Here is a 16,231-nt window from a genome sequence, read left to right as displayed (position 1 = left end):
CCGGAGCTCACGTGTGTGAATTGTTTTTATCGCAGACTGGAGCTCACGCGTGTGAAGTGTCTTCACTCTCCAGAGACTGGAGCGCCTGTGTGTGAACTGTCTTCGCGCTCCGCAGGTCGGAGCTCACCTTGGAACCGAGGGTGCTAACATCCTCTGTAGGCTTGCTCCCTGCAGGCTCCGTGCACACACTCTGAGCTCCATGCTCACACTCCAGGCTCCCGGGCAGAGTCCAGCCTCTGCCCTGTGCCTTCACTCACTAGTCTGCTGGTGACCATTTCACCAACTGGCTTATCACAAGCCAGATTAAAGCGGAAGAAAAACAGTAAACTCTCTTTGAAGAACCGGACTTCTCTGTTTTTACATAGATCATTTATTAAGTTAGAAGGCTGAAAGGTACAAACATATCTTACAATCAAAGAGGAATCTGGACCCTGGACCCCAACAGAATGATCTGAAACGCAAAGCTCCAAGGACCATTTCTGTCAACACCCGGCAGGGCTCCTGAAACGGGAGTCGGGTGGGGAGCCTGCTGTACACGCCTCTCCTCTCCGACACCAAGCAACAACGACCTGCCCCAGGCGCCCCAGTCCTGGGCCCGGCAGCCACAGGCGCCGTGCTGAGTGTCCCCCGAGGGGTGGCCTGGATGCGAGCACGGACGTGAGCAGAGCAGCAGGGACAGCAGGGCCACCGGACGTCTCGAGGCCCCACAGATGCGCCCTCCTCTGACCCAGTGCAGCAGCAGGCGTCCGCGACAAAGGACCCCGAGCTGGCAGGTCTCACCCACCCTGAAGCCAAGTCTCCTGTCCTCGGAGGCCCAGGCAGGGGGAGGCGGTGGTGAGGAGGCAGCATGGGGCCGCCCGGGCTGGGGTCAGCCATCAGAGTTGCGCTGTGTGGTCACCCTGCTGCAGACAGCGTGCGGCTGTGCAGCCGCTGGTCTCACGCATCTACCGAGCGCCTGCGGCAAAGGCACCGGTGGTCTGAACCCCCCTCGCAAGCCTCCCTGCCACCGGGCCGCCACAGGAGGGGTCTGGTTGGCTTGACCGCTGGCCAGCTTCACGCTAAGCCTACGTTGGGGACAGGACTGGGGTCTGTCTGAGTCCTCACTGCCTCGGGGTGGGGTCTGTCTCCATGTCCAGAGGCCGGGCAAGGCCTCCAAGCAGAGCGGCAACCGTGGCTGGCCGCACCGTGTTCTCATTTCCATGGGGCTCCACCCAGCTGGCCCCATCCTCGGTGTCCACGGCCGGAGGCGGCAGGATGCCGCCCACACCGCAGATTGCCTCTTGCCCCTCGGGAAGACCTCCCAGTGCCGGCGGTCACTGTGCTGACCCAGCCTGGGGCCCAGCTTCCTACACAAGGTCGGCAGTGAGCTGAGAGTTCACAGAGACCTCTGATAGACGAGGACGAGGACTGGGTCTGCTCCCAACACCCACCTCACCGAGCTCTGCAGTCAGAGCGCGTCTGGGGGCGGCGACCCCTCGGGACAACATGGCATGGAGGGCGAGGCAGCAGGAAAGACTACGGGGCCTCGGGCTCAGGACGTGGCTGCAGACGCCAGGCTGGGCCCCGAGGCAAGGTCCACCCGACCCCAGCGAGGCGCCCAGGGAGACCACCACGGGGAGGAGCGGAGCTTCTTGTCCTGAAGCCCTAACACGACCCATAGCAGCTGTTAGTGGGTTCTCTGTGCCTCACGTTAGTGTGTCTACCCAGGCAGGTGGCATCATGAGACACCACCTGTCAACCCAGAAGGGGCCCAGCACCGAGGCCCTGCGGGGGAGCTGCTCCCAGGAGAGCCTCCCGGGAGGACGGCCGGCAGGAAGTGGGCGTGTGCAAGGGACGCGCCGCCTCCACCCTTCAGAAAGCGAGAGGAGAGCCACCCCACCCGCCCCGACCACGTGGAGAACGGCTCCAAGAACCAAAACCACATGCATCCCAACGAGGGCGAGGACGGCAACACGAACGTCCGAGGAAGGGGCTACGCGGGGCGTGTTCACGGGGATCTGCTGGGGACAGTGCTCGGGGCAGCTGGGCGGGCGGGCAGGCGGCGAGACGGCGGGCATGTCTAAGACTCCTCGCCCATCTGGAGCAGGGAGTTGATGGCTGCGTCCCTGCTGCCCCGCTGGGCCTCCAGCACGGAGCGGATCACCTCCCGGTCCATGTTGGGGAACATGTCCTGGATGGCCTTCAGGTCCTCCTCGCGGCAGCGGGGCTGGGCGCTCACGGCTGGGGGCAGCGCCACGGGCACCACGCCGGGGCTGCACACGGCGGGCATCCCTGCAAGCAGAGGCGAGCTCAGCGGGCAGCCCCTCTGCTGCGGGGCCCAGGTCTCACCTGAGGTCTCCCCCACAACACGACCCGAGAGATCTCCCCCCACCCCCGACATGACCCCAGAGGTCTCCCCCTCACCCCAACATGACCCCAGAGATCTCCCCCCACCCCCGACATGACCCCAGAGGTCTTCCCCCACCCCCGACACGACCCCAGAGATCTCCCCCTCACCCCAACATGACCCCAGAGGTCTCAGCCCCGGACATTACCTCTCAGATAGGCCAGATGCTGAGGAGAAATGGGGGTGAGCAGACCTCAGCCATTTACACCACGGGGGTCAACCCCTCCCACCACGGCCACCCCCAGCTGCCACCCCAACCCCGAGCACCGAGACTCCCCCGCCGGCCCCTCTGCCGGCGCTCCAGGACAGGCCTTCCCAGCTGGGCACCCAGTCCCAGTCAGACCCCGACGAGGAAGGAGACCTCACTGGGCCCAGCGTCCTGGGGACGGCAGCCCCCCCCATGCTCCACACGGGCAGCACGTGGGGCTCCGGTGTCAGCTCGCCACACCAGCCGCACCCCTTCACTCCCGTGTGGACGCTGAGAAGCTCAAGGCATCTCAGCTGCTGGAAGACTCAGATCTGGAGCCACCAGAACCCAAGTCAAAGCTCCGACTGTCTCGTGAGGAAAACAGACCAGCAAAAGGAAAGACAGTGCTGCTGAGGTCCCGCGGCTTCAGAGACAGCCCTGGCCAGACAGCGCTCGGAAGGGCGGAAGCGGCTGCAAAACTACCCGTCTTTAGAAACTCAAAAGCACAGTCCCCCAACCAGGCCCAACAGCTCACAGGGTCTCCTTTCCTGTCTGAGCTCAGAAGACCTTAACGGCAGCTCAAAACCCTCCAAGCCAAAACCAGCAGAAGAGCCGACAAGCGCTGAGGTACAGGGGTGCCGGCCGCAGGGGTGGGACCAAGCCTGCGATGGACACGGCTGCCTGCGGGGCCGGACGTGCACCCGAGGCAGCCGCGGGGCCCAGCCCCCCTCCCGCTGCCCCCCGGCCCCTCCCTCCCGCTCCAGCCCTCACTCTTCCCCGCACTCTGCTCAAGAGCTCAGAGGTTTCTCAGGGACACGGCCACCACCGTGTGCACAGCATCCTTGCATCCTCACCCGTCTCCCAGGCTCTGAGCCTCCCACGCTTGCGTCCCACTCCGTCCTACAGACGTTCATAGCCAGGGGGACTGAGTCACTTCCAATCAGAGCCTGGGTGGGAACCGACCACAGGCTGACGTGAAGGCACAGAAATCCGAGAGAAAAGCCACACCCTACTTGACTCTGCTGCACGTGAACCGCCGGCTCACAAAGGTGAACACCACGAGAGGTAGAGAGCCGCGCACGGGGAATGAACGCGACAGACACAGGAAGGCTCAGGCGTGCAGTCCGTCCATCCACCCGAAAGGACGTGACCTTGTGCTACAGCGACTCAGAAATCATGCTTCCCCATCTCCATACATTTAACTCAACTTCTTTGCGCTGACAGAGAAAAAAACAATCCTATCCCCTATGCGTGCAGGAGAAGCCGACACAGGACAGCAGACCCCCGGTTTGGGGAGGCTCTCCAGGCACCGCCTGCAGACCAGGCCCAGCCTCTAAGCTTGACACCCCACGCACCTTCCTCCTGCTCTGACGCCACCCCAGGAGACGCGCCGCAAGGAGGGCAGACGCACCTGTGATGGGCACGTAGCCCACACCCTGCTGGTACACGGTGGGCATCAGGACCACGGGTTGAGGCGGCATCATCATGGCAGCCGGCAGCGACTGAAACACACCAAAGATGACCCCAGGGTCACAGCAGAACACACCCCCCAGCCTCACCAAAAGCTGGGGTGGGGGGCAGCACCAGGCCTGGGGCCCCACGGTCGAGGCAGGGACGCGCCCGGTCCCCATCCTCAGACGCCCGTTCACACCGCCTCCCCACAGGCTCCTCTGCGGGCAGAGGACAACTCAGGTGGAAGGTGTCTGTCGTCAGAGCTGCAGAACCATGACTGAGAGGCCATCAACAAAGGACGCTGCTCAAGGCTGTAAGCCGGAGCACAAGTTTCAGGCTCAAACCCCTGCCGTCCCAGGACAGCCTCTCTCTGGCTGCAGTTAGTTAGACACAGCAGCAGCGTCCCATCCACATGGAAGCGTCTGCTGAACAGGTAGGATGTTCCCAGCAGAAATGTGCTGATGTGGGAACCCACAGTAACTGGTCCAGTGCCAGGAAGGGGTGAACAGGTACCAGTGCGGAGGCCCCGAGGCTAGGGGTCAGCCGGCCCAGGTCCCCCAGCCCAGGTCCCCCGCCCCGCCCCCCGCACGGGGAGCACCGGGGCAGGAGCGGCGGCCTCACCGTGTACGACAGCACCAGGTTGATCATCCCCTCCTTGTCGTCGCCCTGCCGCCCGCTCAGGCTGTACCACTCGTCCACGACCTTGCCCTGCTTCAGTGCCTCAGGGATCGTCACGTGCGTCCAGGCGATGCGGTCATCCATGGAGAAGGCCCGCTGGGGGAGACGGGAGAAGGCACGTGACCCCAGAGCCCCCAGGGCCCTCCCCCCGCAGGGTGTGCACAGCATGGAGCACCCGCCTTGCTGCCCTCCTGCGGGTCCACGCGGAGGGAGGGGGCTCCGGTGAGCCACCACCGTCGCCTGCACCAACCCGCGGGGCCAGACCCCCGCAGACACGCGCTCCCCTGAACCACGCCTTCCCCTCCCGCTCCACCCCAATCCCTGAGGACCGCAGCCTCTCCCAGCCCTGCCGCCCACCCCACTCTGAGCCAGCCTCAGAAGGGCTGGGGCACGTGGAGGGCCAGGCTGAGAAGGGCCTGGGGCTCCCGACACCCCGGGGACACTCAGGAGGCTCCTGCCATTCCCCCACAAAGAGGCCAGTGCCCACCCTGCCAGGGCCTGACCGTGTCAGCCCTGAGCCACGTGCGGACAGCAGTGCCTGGCCTGACTGGTCAGGCGACGCCCACACTCCGGACATGGTGGTGACGTGTCTGAGTGTAGGTTCCAGAGACTCTGGGGGCACAAAGCACCTGTCACACCACAGCACCGCGCCTGCACACACGCCCGGCGTTCTGGAGCAGCCGGGAGCCTGCGCTGCAGTGGCCCGCGTGGTGCCCACCTCGTCAAAGATCTCCAGGTAGAAGGAGTCCACGCCCGGGGGCACGGTGCACTGGATGACCTTGTTCCAGCGCGGGTTCTTGGCGCCGTTGTGGGCCGTGGGTGTCTCGTACACGGCGTAGCCCAGGCGCAGGCGGCAATAGGGGTCCATGCGGGTCATGCCATAGTTCTTCGCCAGCTTGGCCTGAAACAAAGCCGCCGCGTGAGACGGGGCCGCAGCCGTGAGCCTGGGAGCCTCCCCGCCACCCACGGCTTCCAGGGCGCTCTGGGTGCTGACCCACTGGACACGGCCACCACTGTGCTGTCGGCCCTCCACAACCACAGGTCCAAAGTGAAAGAGAAAGGCGCTGGACCAGGAAAGAACATTCCAGAAACTTCCAAAAGCAAAACCTGAATCTGCCACACCAGCAACTGGGTTTACAGCCTTGTACCCTATGACAACTGAGCTCACGCGGCATGTTCGGCATGCTAGGTGTCATGAGTAACCCAGGGATGGCTCTGAGTACATGGGATCTGTGCAGGCCACGTGCAAACCTGCACTGTTTCAGGTAGTGGCCTTGAGCGTCCTCAGACTGTGCTGTCTGTGGGGTCCCAGAGCCCGTTCCGAGGACAACTGTGCTTCGGGGCCCAGGAACAAGGAGGTGGTCTGGGCTGGGCCCAGCGTCTCAGGACACACCCGCTGCTGGGCGGGGCTGGGTCCCCCCGACTCCTGGGGAGGGGCGTGGAGAGGGCAGGCCGTCCTGGGACATAGTCTGAGCCCCAGAGAAGCAGGGGTCGGGGGCCCCCTGACCAGGCAGGACTCTCTCAGCAGTGACTGACCCTGCCCAGTGCCCGGGGGGCCGGGAATCCGCTCCGAGGGGCCTGATCCCCTGGAGCCCACGCGTCACGGTGACCAGGGCTAGCGCCCTGGTTTCTGCTGAGCAACGGACAGACTCCAGGAAGCACCCTGGGGCCTGAGGGTAGGCCCATGACAGCCAGAGGGAAGGGAACTTTCCGTGGTGCTGGAGAAATGCTCTTATCACAGGGGTGGACACACGTGTCGAGAGGTCACAGAAACAAAAGCACGTTAATTCAAACCAGTGCGTCCTGACACGTATATCACACTCAACAGGCCGATTCTTTTTAAAAGCCCCTAGAGCCTGCTGCCTGTGAGACGCCATCTCTTCCCGACGAAGGCTCTGTGGAAGCCCCGCCCATTGGGAGCCTCCTTGCACCCCTCTCGGGCTGACACCCCGAGCTCCGGCGCGCCTGCCCGCGATCATGCCCCAGAGCCGCCCCTCCACGTAGGACCAGCTGGCCCACCTCCAGACACGCGCCTCATGTCACCGCAGGACCTCCCCCTGAAGTCCTCTCAGCCTCAGGCACATCCTCTCAAGCACCCTCGACTGAACGTGTCCGACACTGAAGTGTGGCTCTCCTCCCCACCTGGCTCCTGCAGTCTCCCCATTCTGGCCACTGCCCACCACCCCTGGTGCCGGCGACAGGCCGCGGGGTCACACACCCTCCTCCCACCCCAACTTGAGAGCTCTCGAACTGGGCTGGATCCCCCCAGGAGGCCAAATGCGGGGCCCTTCCAGCCTTGCCCACGATCTTCCTGACACAGAGCCCGAGGGAGCCCTGGACCCAGCTCGGGACGAGCTGTCTGCTTCCCACTTACTTGCTCCACGCTGCTCGCTGCCCCCCATACCCCACCCTTGCCCCCACCCCAAGGGTGGGGACTCCAGTTCAACCTACGCTCTCCACAGTAGCCTCAGGGCCGCCCACTGCTGCCCCCAACCCTCAGCGTCCGCGCTCGGCCCCATGGGCTCCGAGGGCCATACCCACCTGCACCACGGTGATGCTGAGGCGGCCCACGGTGCCCAGGGCCCCTCCGTACTGCAGCTGCTGCGCGGCCTGTGCGTCCAGCTGGATCTGCTGCTGCTGTTGCGTGGGCGTGATGCGCAGGAAGTCCTGGGGCAGCTCCCCGACGTACACCTGCAGGACCACGGCATCAGCGAAGGACCGCCCGCCCTGGCCCAGCCCCCTGCTGCACCACGCAGGTCTGGGGCTCCAGCCTGCAGGCCCCCTAGGGCCTGTGCTCCCGGGGGCAGGGCGCCCAGCACATGGGGCTCCGTGGAGGCCCAAGCACGTCCCTGCCTGAAAGCACATCTCGCATCCTCGCTGGGGCTGCAAGCCGCTCTCAGGCCTCAGATGCGCTTGTCGCGTGTTGGCGGTCCCAGCCACAGACCAGGACCATGGCGAGCACGCCTCTCCACCGCAAGGTATTCACTGGGTGAAGCCTGAGGCCCAGATGCCCAGAGACTCGGAGCTGCCTCTGTGCAGACGCCTCGGGAGAACAGCTCATACACAGAAGCGCCCTGGGGACCAAGAAGCCGGCAGAGTGACCAGCAGAGGCCACGGGACCCAGCCCTGGAGAGGGAAGGCGGCGGGAGGGCGCCGGCGCCTGGGCACACACCCGCGCGCGGAGGGTGTGCGGTCTGACGGCGACAACTCCAAGGAGACCACAGGAGACCAAGCTCGGGCCAGCTGGGCTCCGCCGGGGCGGTGAGCACAGAGAGATGCCCCCCAGGGCAGGCGGCCCACCCCCCGGGTGCTCAGGAACCTGGACCCCCCGCCTCTGCTCTCTGCCAGGTGGGGGGGGTGCAGGGCCGGGGGGCACAGTGCAGCCAGGGCCCAGGACCCACGACAGAGGCGTGGCTGCAGTGGGGAACCAGGGCCACAGCCCCCCTCAGTGCCCAGAGCGCAGGGGCCCCAGACCCCTGCGCAGGGGCCCGAAGAACGTGGCGGCTTCAGGGAACACGGGAGAGAAGACCCTGCATGTCATGGTGAGCCCTGGCGATTGCATTTATGGACAGTGGCTGCCAGGGACCACCAGACGGTGCCAGACGCCAAGGCTCCCATGAGGCTGACCAGACGGCATGGGGTGGGCGTCCAGACGGCATCCACCTGCCTGGGAGCGTGCCTGCCGGCTCTAGGGTGCCCTCACTCCTGCGTGCTGGCGCTCACCCAGGAACCAGCACCCGTACAACGAAGAGAGGCCCCGAGAGTCTGATGCCAACAGCGGGACAGACGGGAACTGTGGGGGCAGAGAGGCCCTTCTGACGGGCACTCTCGCCACTGTCCCCGGTGGCCTGCTCCCTGGGGACACCGGGCTCCACTCCGCATCCCCCAGCTCCGCTGCCTCAAGGCCCAGCGCAGGGCAGGGCCCAGGCGCCCTGGAGCCCGCGTTGCCAGGAAAAGCTCAGCACCTTCCTTTGCTCCCCAAGGTGCTGTGGGGTGCGTCTCCTGGGCGGTGGCGCAGCAGAGCAGGCCCCAGCCCGGGGCCCCGGGAGGCAGGCAGCTTGTGACACCCTGCGGCCGCACCCTCGGGAAGGGCTGAGGCACCCGGGACACACCAGTTCCCAGTTCCACGGCGCCAAGACCAGACCCCCTGTGCCCACAACACACCCGCCGAGAGCCCTCGGGCCACTTGCTGCCCATAGCCCCGCCTTGGCCTGCCCGGCGCTTCAGCCCTGACTCCCGGTGACCACGCCCGCTGTTCCTTCGGAGCGGCCGCCCACCCACCCGAGGACCCCGCGGGGAACAGGCCGCGCAGGGCCAGGTGATGGTCAGGAACGGCAGCTCCACTCCTCCAGCCCCTGTGTGCCCTGCCATGAGCCAACTCCCGGGGCTGTGCACCCCCTTCATCGTCCTCATGCTGGTTCTGGGTCCGCACAGCCCACACGGGAGCCACTGGACAGCGGGCCAGGCTCAGGCCTGGGTGGGGGGCGGGGGGTTGTCACAGCTGAGAGCTGGTGCAGCAGCACAGAACCCAGAGACTCCCAGTCCAGGCAGCTGCCTACCTGCAGGCGCCACGGGCGGCACAGGCCTGAGTCAGCAGCGGGCCAGGGCAGGCCCTGGGGGCTCCCTGCCCCGGGGTGGCTGATAACGGCCCCACCAGCCGGACAGCAGCCTCAGTGGCCTGTGGGGAGGAGCAAGCCACACACACCCCACCCCCGAGAGGTCACAGGACGTGCCCGCTGAGGCCTGCGACCCCCACCATCACCACCCGGGTCACTGTAGCCACGGCGTGGGTCTCCATGCCGCTCACCCTCCCTGCCCACCCCACCGTCCTCCTGCCTCAAGGAAAGAGAAGCAAAAACCTGGAAGCCACCAAAGCGAAGGCGGGTATCATCAGCGCCTCCAAACCCGGCTGAGGAGGGGGCGGCTCCCAAAGGGCTCCATGGAGCCCCCAGCCCTGCCCTCTGCCAGGTGTCACTGCGAACAGCCCCGTTCTTCCCGGAGGCCAGCTCTCCTCCCCTTCCTACCCTGCTGCTGCTGCTGCTGCTAAGGCGCTTCAGTCGTGTCCGACTCTGTGCGACCCCATAGACGGCAGCCCATCAGGCTCCACCGTCCCTGGGATTCTCCAGGCAAGAACACTGGAGTGGGTTGCCATTTCCTCCTCCGACACATGAAAGTGAAAAGTAAAAGTGAAGTTGCTCAGTCGTGTCTGACTCTCAGCAACCCCATGGACCGCAGCCTACCAGGCTCCTCCATCCATGGGATTTTCCAGGCAAGAGTACTGGAGTGGGGTGCCATCCTATCCTGCAGGCCGCCCCAACTTCCTAAACAGCCCAGATTCGGACAAGCCATTGAAGCCCAAGCGTCTGGCTGCCCCGGCCCTGCGGACAGTCCACACAAGCCCCAGGCAGGGGGCTGAGAGGAGGCATTAAGTGTGCACAAGGACACCAGAGGGCGAGCGCGAGAGACGGCACCGCCAGCCACACGGGCACCAGGCCACGCCGCTGGCGGACAGCGAGCGGCACCGGGGGCTCGGCAGGGAGCTCCAGAGCCGCTCACGCCGCTCAGGACCTGGCGCAGCTGACACGGAGCGCCCCGCCCACACTGCATACGCCGGCCGCTGCAGGCTGTGGGGCGGCAGGGCCGGGGCAGACGGGCGCCGCACTGCAAGGTCTCAGCTCCGCCACATGTGCGCATCTTCCCAGCCAGACGCGGGGCAGTCGTGGCGCCCGCGGGGCTCGGGTCCCAACAGAAGAAAGGCAGCCGCACAAGGCCCCACTGCTGCCCGAGGGGGGACGGCGTGGCCGGCTCAGGCGGCCTCGGGAGAAGACGCCGCCTCCGCAGCAATCTGAAGGCAGGACGGGGCGCCATGCAGGGTCTGGGGAGGAGCGGGGCACAGGCCTGGCTAGGAGCCCGGGGGGCAGCTCTAGGGACGGTGGGGAGGTGGCCAAAGCCAGGCAAGCAGGGAGGGCAGGAACATGGAGGGCAGACAGGTGCCAGGAGCACCAGGCTCTGACTCAGAGACGAGGAGGGGGGGCAGAGGGGGACGGGCAAGGGGCTGCTCGCACAACGGGCTCTGCCTGGGGCCTGGCCCCAGGGATGGCAGCGGGGACCTGCTTGGCAGGGGAGGCAGGTGTGGAGGTGCCCAGGTTGAGAAGGAACCGGCTCTGGGTCTGCTCAGAAGGCAGAGCCGCACAAGAGCCTGTGCGTGTGCGCGAGTTTCCAGTGGGAGCCGTAAAGGGGCTGGGGCTGCCGCCTGAGGCGACGGGAACATCAGCGAGGGTCCCAGGGAAAGAAGGAAATCCCCATGAAGAGAGACCCCCAGCAGGGAGGGACGTCGCACCTGTGTCCACAGCTGCAGCCATTTTCAGAGGCCCCAGAACAAACCTCAGACAAGTCACCACCGGAGTCCCCCTCCCCACCTGCTCACTCCCACGCCCCACAGAATGCAGGCGGGCTCTGCCCCCGGGGCCTTCCCATTGTGACAGGCAGCGGCCCCTCCCGTGCCCCACTGCCACCCCGCCCCAGCTCCTGTCCCGCCGGGGTAGCACCATCGGCGGGGGCAGGGCGAAGGATGCGCAGATGCGGGCGCCCGAGCAGAGGGGGTCTGCTGCCGAGGCCACACGGGCCCCTTCACATCCGGAGAGAAGGGGACCGGGAGCTCAGAGTCCCAGATACCACATAGACCTTTCAGGCATCAGAGAAAGCAGGACGAACAATCCATCTGAACAAACACCAGCTCATCAAATAACACCCCTCCTGGGAGGAAAGCAGAGATCACCGAGGCCGCCTGCTGCCCAGGAGGGCCATTACAGAGACGGACCTGAGAGCCCCCAGGGCCGCACGGTGACGTCCCCAGGAGGACTGCGACGAGAGAGAAGGACGATGTGTTTCAAACCAGCAGAGAAGGAAAATGGACTGAATGTACCTGGGTTAATGTCTCCAACAGAAGGCAAGGAGAGAAAGAGAAGAAAAGTAAGCAAACAGAAGCACAAACGGAAGTGCCGGGGACAAACGGCGCGTGTGTGACTGTGCCCGCAGGCGCGCACATTCCCGTCAAAGGGCAAAGACCGGGCGGCCGCGTGCGCGCTGCTGACGGCAGGCCCCCCCCTGACACGCGCGAGTCCGAGAACAGGAGTCTACCAGGCAGACACTCCCTGAAAGCAAGCTGGCATCCCTCATCGCGGCAAGCCAAACAAGAAAGGCCTGTACACGGCCAGCAGGGTCACCACACGCAACAAGGTCTGACTCACAGGAAGACGGGGCCTTCTCAGCCCGGAAGCGCTCCTAACTCAGCCGCAGAGGATCCAGAGCAGAGCTCATGGGGCCTGGGGAATCGGGACATGGGCCAGCTGGGTGGAGAAGCCACCCCTCGCCCAGGACTTGGGCCAGAGGGATGGATTCACCTGGCGAGAGCGGGCCATTTGAGCAAGAAGGGAGCTCGGGCCAGACTCCAACCGAGACAGAGAGAAAGCCACGCGCCAGCCCAAAGAGAAGAACCGCTCCTTCCTTTGAAAACTGCAAAGACAGAGCAAGGCCTGAGCCTGCATCTTGCCTTCCATACAGACCATACTTAAGGACAACTAGACCTCACCTATACCAACAGGCCCCCCAAAACCAAGCAATAAAACTCAAACACAACTCCCTGCCACCCCTGGTGGGTCACAGGCTCAGCAACAGTCATCAGTTCGTGCGAGGCTGACGAGGACCTGGCTGTCACAGGCCTCACGGCGTCGCCCGACAGCTCGCCCTCAGGCCTCACGAGGGAAACAACAGAAAGGGGCTGCGCTGACCAGCCCGCATCTCCCAAAGCTGGGCAAGTGGCCCTCACTGCTCCCGTCAGCCTAGAGTCTGTGGACACACAGCAAGGCTCAGCCTCTGACCAAGCCTGACCGCTGCCTGCCAAGCTGGCCAGCAGCAAGGGCGGCTGCAGCGACACATGCCACAAACCTCCTCCGAGCCCCCCACAGTTGCTCCCGTGGGCGCCCATTCACGCTTTTCATCCTCTGTGGACCAGAAAGAAGCACAGGGTGGAGAAGGTAGTCAGGAGGGAAATGCCAGCGCCACTGAAAGTGGGCAGACAGCACAGGGCGGGCAACCCTCAGTGGCCACTCGGGGAAAGCTATTCTGAAGACACAAATACCACAGCTTCTGGAATTTAAGTCAATTCCCAGCTCCTCAGGCTCCCTGTTCAGGAACAGAGGGAATCTCCCCAAGTGGGTAGGCCCACTTCTGCCTTCATGTGCCCGGGGACCCTGCCCATCCGTCCTTCACCAGGCGCCGGAGGAGACAGTCAGACTTCAGAGTCAGCCCAGGTCCCCTGGTCAGTGACCCTGGGCTGAGGCTGAGTGCTGCCTGTCCTGTGTGAGCCAGGCTGGGACCCCCGGCAGAGGCTGGCCCTTGGGCGTGCCACCCAGCCGGGACCCAGCGCATCCGCGGGCCTCCACTGCACCAGGCACGCACAGGACAGCCCCTGCCAAGTCCATGCATCCTGGCAAGGGAAGAGGTCTCCACCAGACTCTAGTAATCGCAAAAGGAAGGGCTCCCCAACGCCGATAACTGGAGAGGAAGCCTCTACAAGTGCCGTTCACCCACGGGGGACAGGCTGGTGGGGAGACGTAGAACGAGAGGGTAGGTACCAGGCGAAAGCTCTTAGAAAACACAGAAAGCACACCCTAGTGACCCCCCGCCCCCCAGCACAGGCACCCCCCTCAGGAGCTCCCGGCCTCGAAGCAGTGGCTCTCCCCACCCTCTCCAGCTCTGCTTTCCACGCTCCCCTCCCCTTAAGTCTCGGTCAGACGTGCTTCCTCCACAGCCCTACTCACCCCACGCCCTGGCCCAGGGAGGCTACTGCTCACCACGATTCCAGGCCAGACCTTCAGGCCCAGGCCTGGCTCCTCTGAGAGCCTGACGGCGGCATCAGTGAGCCGTGCTACCCAAGACGCCGAGAGCGCCCGCACCGAGGCCAGCGCGCCCGAGGGCCGGAGCCCCCAGCTGCTCTGGCCCTGACCGAACCTCAGGGCATGAGCTCGGCCCCTGAGGAGCACCCCTCACACCCCTGCCAGTCCACGCGTGGGGCCCAAGTCCCCGAGAAGAGAACGTGCCAGTCGTCCGGGTCACTGGGACCTCAACAGCACAGGCCTCACATCCAGACACCCTCTGCCGCCTGGGCCCTGTCACAGCCCTACCTCAGCGCAGGGCCAACATCCCTCTGGACTAGAGGAGGCCCGCCTTCACCACGCGCTCCCCTCGCCTGGGTCCCAGCAGGCCTGCGCATGTATGCCTGCGGATCCCGCCTGGCGAAGGCACAGAGCTCCCAGCAGGTCTGACCCAGGACAGAACCAACACCCGTCCCTGCTGCCCCTGTAGAACGGAGGAAGTGCCGACGCTCAGCCTGCTCCAAGCCACTGTGTGCAGTGAAGCCGGAGACGGGAAGCCAGGGGCCAGAATCCACCCTACGGACTCCGGGACCTTTCCACATGCACGTCTGTCACGAAGCCCTGTCACGTCCCATTCAAACGGTCAGAAAGAGCACCTGTGCCCAAAGGGCTTCCAACAAGACCTGCTTTCCTCAAACTCAGAAAGACGCCGTGTGGACAGATTCGTCTCCCGCTGGCAGAGACACAGACAAGATCTCCCCACCCTGGCGGGAGGGTGAAGAGCCAGGGCTGCGGGGACTTCCCTGGTGAAGCCACATCAAACCATCAACCAGAACCTTGTCCCAGCTGAAGGCTCTGACTGTGATTAAAGCAAACAAACCTCACCATTCATGGTCAGGCACCCCAACCCAGTCTGAACGGGGGCTAGAGGCGACTCCCCAGGAGCCGAAGCCTTGCTCTTGGACAAGGACACAGCAGCCGCGCAGGAGACAGGACTCCAGGGCCAGGGGCAGAAGAGGACTCCCAGCTCAGGACCCGTCATGTGTTACCAAAGGAACCGAGGGACACAGCTGGGCCTGCACCCTCCTTCATCCAAGCCTGGCCGGGCGGCTCCTCTTCAGACAGACACTCTAGGCACAGGGTGTTGCCTCCTCCCGGGGACGCAGCGGGCGCCGACCCGCCTCCTCCCGGGGACGCAAGCGGCGCCGACCACCCCCCGCCCCGGGCGCCCAGTGAGCGTGAGGCCTCCTCCTCCCGGGGACGCAGCGGGCGCCGACCCTCCCCCGCCCAGGGGAAGCAGCGGGCGCCGACCATCGCCCATCCCGGGCGCCCAGCGGGCGCCGACCCGCCTCCTCCCGGGAACCAACCGGCGCCGACCCGCCTCCTCCCGGGGAAGCAGCGGCGCCGACCCTCCCCCGCCCCGGGGACCCAGCGGGCGCCGATCCTCCTCCCGGGGACGCAAGCGGCGCCGACCCTCCTCCTCCCGGGAAGCAGCGGGCGCCGACCCTGCCCGACCCCCGGGCCCGCCGGTGGGGGCGCCGACCCTCCCCCGCCCCGGGACCCAGAGCGCGAGGCCTCGTCCTCCCGGGGACCCGCACGGGGCGCGGCCTCTCCCTGCCGGGGACTCCCTTCCGCTGGCACGGAGCGCGGCGTCGGCCTGTGCCCGAAGGCCGCGGAGCCCGCCCCCGCCGGAGCCTACCGGCCCGCGCTGCGTGCTGACGGGGGTCGCCATGGTGCGGCCGGCCCCGCGCCGAGCCCACCGACAGCCGCCGCAGACGCGCGCCGACGGCCGTCCCGCGACGCCGCAGCCGCCCCCGTCAGCGGACGGCGGCCCCGCCCCCGCGCGGCGCGGACGCAGGCGCAGTGCGGCCGCCGCGTCCGGCGTCTCGCGCAGGCGCGCGCGCTCCCGCCGGGCGCCTGCGCAGCTGCGCCCCCCGCGCCGCGGCCCCGTGCGATGGCTCCCGCGCCGGCGCCGTGCGCCTGCGCGCTGGGGCGCGGCGGGCGGCCGGCGCGGGGCTGTGACGGGGGCCGCCGCGGCTGCCGCGCGGGCTCGTGGCCCGGCCGCGCCCCGCGAGCGGCCGGCGTGAGCCGGTGCGGCCGCGGCCTTCCGAGTGTCGCGGCGGTGAGGCCGCGCGGTTCCCCTGCCGCCCGCCGGCCCCTCGGCACGGCGTGCCCGACGCTGCTGGCCGGGCGGTCTCTGGGGCCTGCGCGCAGCCCTGCGCTTTTCCATCCAAGGCGGCTCCCCCGGGGCCTGGCGTTCTGCTCCCGACGCAGGCGGTGCCCGGGCGGCGGCCTGAGACAGCCGCTGGCCACTCCAGTCCGCCGCGCGGATTTCGCCCCCGCCAGCGGCCACCCCCTCGCGCCGCAGCCTCGGCCGCCCGCCGGTCGCGTCTCCCAGATGGGAAGTGTTAAGAAGCTTCCAGATGGCACCCAACCCACAGCGAGACCCCGCGTCCTTAAGCCTTACCCGGAATCACCTATAAGAGCCCCCGTCCTACATGGGGTCCCCCTGTGCGTCCCCAGGGTGTCTGGTCTTACTGGTGTGCAAACCAGTGAGAAGCCCAGCTCGTCGAGGCGCAGGCGTTCCCGGCGGCCTGCCTGGAGGGCACTGTCACACCCGAGGCTTGAGCCGTCCTTTCCCTGCTGTGTGCC

The 16,231-nt window shown here is 66.4% G+C and overlaps 1 protein-coding gene across 1 annotated transcript; it reads right to left on the bottom strand.

The window, feature by feature from the left end:
• Positions 1–353: 353 nt before the first annotated feature.
• On the bottom strand, positions 354–15,388 carry TOLLIP (toll interacting protein). Its single transcript, XM_052661866.1, has 6 exons — positions 15,279–15,388; positions 7,245–7,394; positions 5,422–5,604; positions 4,647–4,799; positions 3,985–4,075; positions 354–2,271 (listed from the first exon to the last, which is right to left on the bottom strand). The coding sequence occupies exons 1-6, from the start codon at positions 15,309–15,311 to the stop codon at positions 2,060–2,062; spliced, it is 822 nt and encodes a 273-aa protein (XP_052517826.1). The 5' UTR covers positions 15,312–15,388; the 3' UTR covers positions 354–2,059.
• Positions 15,389–16,231: the final 843 nt, after the last annotated feature.

Source organism: Budorcas taxicolor, chromosome 25 (genome assembly GCF_023091745.1).
Source record: "Budorcas taxicolor isolate Tak-1 chromosome 25, Takin1.1, whole genome shotgun sequence".
In the NCBI taxonomy this organism is placed as follows: domain Eukaryota; kingdom Metazoa; phylum Chordata; class Mammalia; order Artiodactyla; family Bovidae; genus Budorcas; species Budorcas taxicolor.
Note: the sequence above shows the minus strand (reverse complement) of the source record. Positions and strands in the feature narration are given on the sequence as shown.